At 41.4% G+C, this 8,131-nt stretch overlaps 1 protein-coding gene across 1 annotated transcript; it reads left to right on the top strand.

The window, feature by feature from the left end:
* Nucleotides 1-32: 32 nt before the first annotated feature.
* On the top strand, nt 33-6,354 carry CLN8 (CLN8 transmembrane ER and ERGIC protein). Its single transcript, XM_009634260.2, has 3 exons — nt 33-1,799; nt 2,208-5,842; nt 6,067-6,354. The coding sequence occupies exons 1-2, from the start codon at nt 1,266-1,268 to the stop codon at nt 2,520-2,522; spliced, it is 849 nt and encodes a 282-aa protein (XP_009632555.2). The 5' UTR covers nt 33-1,265; the 3' UTR covers nt 2,523-5,842; nt 6,067-6,354.
* The last annotated feature ends 1,777 nt before the right edge of the window (nt 6,355-8,131 follow it).

Below are 8,131 nucleotides of genomic sequence, written 5' to 3'. Positions count from 1 at the left end.
TGTTTTGCGCCGGGTTTCCCCCGGGGGATGGCGGGGGGGGGGAAGGCTGTTGGGATTCCGCCTTCTTGTCCGTCTTGTTAGGTCTGGGGCCGCGGGGCGGGCGTAGGCCCTCGGACCGGGGCTGACAGTTGTGTCCGCCGTCCGTCCGTCCGTCTCCCCCCGGCTTGGAGAGGGGCACCTGCGAGCAAAGGCCAGGGCGAGCAGGTCCCTACGGGATCTGGGTTGCGGTGGGATTTGCTGCAGGGTGAGGCACGGCAGGAGCATCTCACGGGGGGCTCGGTGGTCGTTGTGGGTTTATCACCCAGCTCCCACCGAAATCCCAAACACACTGTGATTCTGAGTATTTACAGGCTGCCTGTGGGTCTAGTGGTCGTGCTGATATCACCTAAATCATGCATAAAATGAGCTGGCATTCAAACACTTAAGTATTATCTGGCTTTTCCCTCCCCACAAACCTCTGGTTTTGAACTATGGTCTGTTGGGGAAGTTTCAGCTAACTTGAGGCACTTACTACTGGGTTGTTCAGTTAATTATGCTAATGTTGTTAATAATACATGTTAATGTTGCTTGTCTGCATTCCAGACTGTTCTTGCATTTTTGGAATTTGTTTTCTGTTGGAAAGTGGTTTAATATTCAGAAACTGATTGCAAAGTCTTATTTTGAGGTATGATCCTGAAAGCCCTTTTCTGTGATCCTTTACTGGATTAAGTTTTCGTAGTTTTATGTCCTGGATCTGTATTTGAGATTATGAATTGCACCCAAACCCATAGGAAGTGGTGGAAAACCAAGTGAGGGAAAAGCAGGCGCGTAGGATAACAACTGCACACTGCTGCTGAAGTACAAGTTTCATAAGGAAGAAAACAGGTTTTGCTTCTTGTATTTTTCTCTTTCCTCTTTCTTGCCTTCCTACTTTGCCCTCTTCAGCTTTTGCTTCAGTGCATTACTTTGTACTAGTACAGATTTTTCAGGCCGATTTTTAATCTTAAACACCTCAAGTATTTATTTTTTTTTTGTCTGTCTGTCTACCTGTCTTTGGGAAGACAAAGTCGTACTGCAGTGGAAGTGAGTTCTCTATGGTTTAGAAGTTACATATGTGGATGACTTAAAAATTCATTTAATTTTTTTCTCCTTGTTCCAGATGAAAAAGAAGAGTTCATGGTTTCTGGTGTGCATAATAGCAGAGGCTGAGTAGGCATAAAGGAGACTATAGCGTGGGTGAGAAGTATTGAGCCCCTTGGAAGGCTTTGCTCTGTAAAAAAGAAGAAATGAATCCTACAAATTATGATGGGACCATTTTTGACTGGGACTATCTCTTATGGGAAGTTCGTTTGATGTTTTTAGCTGCTGGTTTTTTAATCTACTTGGGAGTTTTTCTTCTGTCTCACTGGTTGTCTTCATGGACGAGTACCACTTACCGTGCCTTGTATGCAAAGGAGAAGGTGTTCTGGAACATGGCGGTCACACGTGGTGTGTTTGGACTTCAGAGTTGTGTTGCTGGGTTATGGGCTTTGCTCATAGATCCTGTTTTTCATGCTGACAAAGTGTATTCACAGCAGAAGTGGAGTTGGTTTAACTGCTTAATAGCTGCTGGATTTTTCTTGCTTGAAAATGTAGCTGTTCACATGTCTAACATTATTTTTAGAACATTTGATGTGTTCTTGGTAGTTCATCACTTGCTTGCTTTTGGTGGCTTGGCTGGTCTAGTCATTAATGTGGAATCTGGACATTATCTGCCTTTAATGGGAATGTTGCTGGAGATGAGTACTCCCTCAACGTGCATTTCCTGGATGCTTCTAAAGGTAAGAACGTAATAACTTTCAGTTTACATTTGTATCAGTTTTTCATGCATCTTGCTTGTCCATAGGTAATCCGTGTGGTTTGTCTAGTTAGCTTTTCAGCAAAACTGCGTTCACCTAACTGTTCTCCATGTTACTGTGATGCCAGCTTTTGTCGTGATGGTACTTCTGTAGTCCTCCATGTAGGTTTCCGTGTGGTGCTGTGGGTATGTGGATAGTGAGATGGTATAGATTGATTCTGAGTGTGGGATGACGTATGCATGTGGAATATCATAGCTCTACATGGAAAAAAATGCCTGAGAGCGTGTGTACGTGAAAGCTGGGTATTAGCATTAGTTCTGCAGATTCCTCAGTTCCTTATCTTGAAGTAACAATCTCAATTCTGCATACTTTCTGTTCTTGTTTTTGTAGGCTGGCTGTGCTAATACCTTTTTCTGGAAGGCGAACCAGTGGGTGATGATCCACCTGTTTCACTGCCGCATGATTCTTACTTACCACATGTGGTGGGTGTGTATCTTCAACTGGAATTCTGTGATGGAAAATCTGGGACTTACTCATTTTATTGTTTTATTCTCGGGATTATTTGCCGTTACACTAATACTTAACCCATACTGGACATATAAAAAAACTCATCAGCTCCTCAGCCCAACTGACTGGAACTTTGAAAATAAGGCAGTGGAAAATGGAAAATTAAATGGTGAAACACATCAAAAGAAGAGGATATAACACTGAAACACCTGTTTCCTAGTAGGGTAGTGGAAGAATATGATGCCAAGTAGTTCTTTGCCCATGAACTAGAAGCTTTTGCAAGAAGCTCAGTAACACAGTGATTCCTTGCCTGTAGTATTCTATATGCATCAGAAGTATTTAAAAGCATTGTTTGTGTTTCATATGTACATACACATAAGAACTTCAACTTCTTAGTTATGAATTACACCAACAGTTTTGTCAGGTTGGGCAGTATTTAATGATTTAGTAGTGACATGCTCTAATGGTATCCTTTGTCCTAATGCTTCAAAGTGGCTTTACAGTTAATTTGCCGATTAAGCTCAGCTTGAATCAAGTTTAGCTTGAATCCTATTTCACAGATGTCAGAGATACTGGTACTGGATATCATGTTAAGTTGTTTATTAAGATCAATTATGACCCAAGTTAGGTATGCATGGGTACTTCGTTCCTGTGTGCCATTAAATCATTCCAAGTGGCTGAATTGGTCAGTGGTAGAATACAGTCATGGCTGGGTTTGGGGGTTTTTTTGGTTGGGGTTTTTTTTGGGTTTTTTTTTCCTTTTAAGTGCACTTGAGGAAAATAATTATTCTGAGTGTTCACCGTCAAAGTGAGTTGTAGTTTCCAGGTTGCCCTCAGTATGGGCGGTGTTCATATCCACCACAAACATACATGTGGGGATGCCTGCACTCGTTACACTGCTGGTCTAGCTAGGTGATCATAGTGGTCCCTTCGGACTTTAAATCAGTGAAATACAAGAGGCAATGACAGAGCGTTTGATTCTGCTTCATTCTTGAAAAGATAGCTGGTGGATTGGTAAAATTATTTTCTGTGTAGGTCCCACATGAGCGGTCATGCAATTAGTTCCACTAGTGTTCCTGTTATGGTTCCTCTTATTTTTGGATATTAGAGGGTTTTAGAATCTGAGGTGACTCATCTGTGGAGGAAAGTCCATATCGCCTCCTTTAGGAGTTCAGTTCTTTTAGTATTTTTATTTTACTTCAAAGAAAGTACAAAGTGACGCTAACAATCCTTTGCACTTCATCTGCCACATCACTAAATCTTTCCTTGACCTAAGGAGTAGCGTTGCTTTTTTAGTCAGCGGCTTAGCAAATTTTGGTAGATGTTCTCCCACTTATAGTATTGGTCTGATGGCTCCTGCGTGAAGTGTTGGACAGCGGGTGAAGGTATAAAGATCACTATAGAAAAGAGTGACGCCTAGTGGCAGGAGAATGACAACGATATTAATTAGTTTTGGTGCACTGAACTAGCAAGATAAAAAGCCCATTATTTGAAACTTTGTCATGCAGTGTGACATGACTGCTACACAGATTTATTTTCCAAAGTAATAAGACTGGGCAAGCCCAAGCTGTGAAGAATTTTAGGTCAAGGCATGTGTTAGAGGCTTTATGTACTGACCTTGGTGGAGCATATTGTTTTAAACCTGTAAAGGAAGCACTGTTTGGTGTAAACAACCCCATTTTATTAATTTTTTGGTGGGAATGTCTTTGATTTTGTTCTTAGTGAAGGGAGGAAGCTGGTGGTCAGGTTGCTGTGTTCCCTAATTCACTCTGTGTGAGCACAGAGTTGAAGAGCTGCTCTGTAAGGGAGAGGAAACCTTTTACTGTTAGGTCACAAACATAGAGCCAGATCTTGTCGATAGTGATGTAGTGGTGAATATCTGAAATTGCCCCTTCAAAACTAGGCTGAGAGGGTCATAGTAGTTTTACACAGCAACCCTATCTATTGCCCTGCTGGTATTCAGTAGAGAAAATCTAAATTTTGTGCTACCTTCTGATTTCTGAGCAGCCCAGAATGAGGTTGCAGTGTTCGGCAGTGTGGCCTGTCTGGACACCATCCTATAGAAAAAAAGGTTCTCTGAAAGCTGGAAATTTTATACTTCTCCTGAGGGGTTGTGTGAGAGCGAGTAGTGTTAAAAGTACTTTAGAAGAAAGCAGAGGGATGAATTCCTCAGAAACAGAGCCCAAATATGTGATCCAAATACACATCTCGCAGAATCCAAACCTCGCTTTGCAGGAGTTCCAGGGGGGAAGGCAGAGGATAAGTCACCAGATATCAAAATGATGGTGTGCTCTATGCAGCTTAAAACATAAAGGTTTGGATTCGATAAAATGAGGCAATAATTATAAAACTCCCAGCTACAGAATGCTGAAGAATCCTAAAGGAAAATGGAAGCATCAGAAGAGAAATAAATTTGGGCCAAGTGTGTAATTCTTCTAGTGGCTGGCTAAAGGAGGCGAAGTTTCTATGTGCTAAAACAAAAGAATATGGAGAGTTGGGGTTAGTAGTGAATTTGGGGCTGAAAAAAGAGATTAGTTGTGGTCCAAGCAGAGAGGTGGATAGTTATGTCAGTGGCACCAGACTTCTAAAGTTTAATATTTTGTATTATTAATTTGTGTAATGTTATTAAGTGGATTTAAAATCCTTCATTAAAATGGGTTTTTTATTATAATAAGGTAATCTTTTTAGTATGCATCTCAGTGTGAGTTTTTTCATGCAGACTGTTATGGCATATCTCAAATCTTTTGCATGTCTGAACTATATAATTAATAATACCTAAGAGCACCTGTTAAACACTGCTACACGTGCTAGAACAAGAGAGCTATGCAATGAAGCAAATAACAGCACTCATTTTATTTCTGTTGGTTTGGCGGGCGATGGGATGCTTACAGCCCAGCTAGAAATATAACGGGACATAAAAATACAGACAACCTTTCTTCTTCATCTTGATGGCCTAGAGTTGGAGTTACCAGTTCTGTCATGCAGACCTTTTTTGTTTTTTGGTTTTTTTTTTAAATACCTGAATGTTTTCTTCACTGCCTTCTGGCTGCTCCCTCCAAGTGGATTTTCTGGTTTCTGACTGTCTCATTGTTCTGAAACAAGACCGAAAAAGTTCTATAACCGAGGGTTTTGGTATCTACTTACTCTTACAATGAAGTGCTGCTTTTCAACCCAAAGGTAGACTAGTCACAGTTTGTTTATAAATTTTGTTAATGCAAAACTAATCCCAGTCCTGTTGGGCCTCTCAGATCTGCAACCCAGTGTAGCAAAATTCACAGTCAGCTTCAGAAGTGGCTGGATTGGGTCACAGGGTGTGCTGCTGCCATGAATGGGAAAATTCTTGCATACTGTATTTTTGGGTGAATTTTTTTGTTTGCCTAGGTGACTCTTGGAGACTTCATCCTGCTTTCTTGTTGGACAAGCTTACTCAGGGAGTGCTGGTTTTGTCACCTTTCTGGCTGAAGCTGTCTGAAAAAGAAACCAAACAAGCCCAAAACAAACAACAAACTATGATGGAGGTGGGGGGGTTTGGTGTGGGATTTTAAAAATTTTTTTGGTTTTAAAGAAAAATGCCTGATCTAAGGCACCCTGGCCAGGCATCTGGTTCTTACTGTTTTCATACAGCGTTCCTAACCTAAATCACAGTTTGCGTTTGCCTCCATTTGTGTCCTGTCTTACATTTTTTTTCCAAAACCTGTCATCATTTCCCCTCCCACCCGCCAATTTTTCTGTTTATTTGCAGTACTGGTCACAGTCGTGCAGCAGACACATCACCACGCTGATGTCTTTGTCTAAAGGTTTTCAGCACGTACTGTTGGGCCCTTCTTCCACTAAATACCCATGTCCAAATCTTTCAGGTTTTTTTGCTTTTTCCTGATAACACTGATTAAATACTGATGTCGTGTACAGTTATGAGACACCTTTCTTAACCTCAGGGAGACTCCCACTTAAAGTGGATTTAGAAGTGTTAAGCAAATTCAAGCCTGCTCTTGTACAACATAATGTCTGTTGAATGGTACGGCGTCTTTACACTGTGTACATAAATAAAAGTATTTTATTGAATAATTGTCTACTGTTTCATTTACTGATGAAAATAATGCCTATTATTTTTTACTTGCTATTTGTAGCTTAAACAGGTTTTGCCATGCATGCAGTAAAAAGACTTGCTTATTTTGAAATATTCTGTTAAACTTGACAAAGGCGATGTCATAACCGTGGAGATAGCTATAAAACCTTGTAAACTAATGTCCCTTCACCAACATTTACCATTTTATTAACGTGAGTGTGTTTAGTTGCAGGACTAAACTGCTAGAAGCTGCTCTATATGTAAGTTTGTATTAAAAATGGTTAAAAGGCATCACTTGGAAGTGACCCTTCTGGCTCGTGTATTTGAAGCGTGTGGTCTGTTTTTGCAATAGGCTCTAACTGTGAAGACACTACGTGGTTTAATATGAGCCACTTTAATTCAAAAAAAACCCAAACCAAACCACAACCCTTGTCTCATTGCTAAATAACAAAATACAATTCCAAGCATTAAACGTGTGTGTCTTGCATGGTGCTTTGCAGGAATTAATTCCTGATGCTTTTTAGCATTAGTGGGTTGAAGGAAAATAGCGTCACTACTGGCATTTTAATTATTCTTATAAGAATGCACAGTGTAAGCAACTGGCTGGCATAATTTTGCTAGCTGCCTCTGAAGTCCCTGAGATTAATCGAGGCAGAAGATATTCGTGTGTAAAGCTCCACTAACTGTGGAATGTCTGTGGGCACAGGCTGGGATGAGAAGAACAATGCATCATAGTGTTTGTATGAATAAAGTCCTTTTTTTTTTTTTTTTTTTTTTTTTTGTAAATAATCTGTAAAAGGAATTTAAATGTTACCAATGTTTTGCTGTTCAGATGTTTTCAATTAATAGGTAAATATATGTATTTTACTTAGTAGTTCTTAACCGTCTTCCCTGAAAAGTATTAGAGCACACTTATGCTGACAGTGTTACTCAGCAATTACAATCTTTCGACCTTGTGTCATGGCACTGGTATTTAAGTTGATAATTTGGAACAAAAAAAAAAAGTGTCGGTCGTTAATTAAGTTATGCCCATTGCTCCAGTTGTCAGCCCCCAGATGGGTTTCCCGTGTTGGAAGAGATGTCGCACGCTCTGGGTCTGAGTGACTAATTAGCGTGTTCCGCCCGTGGTAGCGTCACAGAGCAGAAACGAGTGTTCTTGCAGCACCTTGTGCCTTCCTGTTTCCCACAAGTAAAACAGCGCTGAGCGAGGCGGAATGACAAAGGTAACGATGCAGTGAGCGTGCAAGGACATAATGGCCTTCAAGGTGGGCGGCAGGCCCAGCTTAAAGGAGAGGAGTGGGGCCTGCGGCCGTGTCCCCGGCCTGAGGAGGTGCGGGCACTGGCCGTGCCGCTGCTTGCTGCGCTCGGTGCGTGTGAGCCTGTGTTCTGATGCGTCAGCTAGGGTCACTTCCGAGAGATACGACCTCGTCGGAGAGAGTGGAAATTTAATACTAGCTTTATCAGATAAAGGATGCATTACTTCTGGTCTGAAATATTTATTGCCTCATAGGATTCTCTTTTAGCTGCCTCTGCTCCTTTCAATGCTTAGTTCACATCAGAGTGCCGTGTAAGCTGACATCGTTTTCACCAGTACGTTCTCTGCCGTTTAAAGACTTGTGGGGATGTGCCTTGTTTTAGTGCTGATAGTTGATTCTGGCAGCTCCAGGTATTCACTCGGCCTGACTTCTGTATTGCTGTTGCTATATGGGTCTGCCATGTCCCCCTCCTGCTTTGCTCCTGC

This window comes from Egretta garzetta, unplaced genomic scaffold (genome assembly GCF_000687185.1).
Source record: "Egretta garzetta isolate BGI_Z169 unplaced genomic scaffold, ASM68718v1 scaffold62, whole genome shotgun sequence".
In the NCBI taxonomy this organism is placed as follows: domain Eukaryota; kingdom Metazoa; phylum Chordata; class Aves; order Pelecaniformes; family Ardeidae; genus Egretta; species Egretta garzetta.
The sequence above is the reverse complement of the archived record's forward strand: the minus strand, read 5'-3'. Positions and strand labels throughout refer to the sequence as shown.

Excerpts from the sequence above, each read along its gene's own strand:
- CLN8 (XM_009634260.2), top strand. The coding sequence starts at position 1,266 with ATGAATCCTACAAATTATGATGGGACCATTTTTGACTGGGACTATCTC. Across the intron at positions 1,800-2,207 it reads TTTCCTGGATGCTTCTAAAG|GCTGGCTGTGCTAATACCTT; the intron begins GTAAGAACGTAA and ends TTGTTTTTGTAG.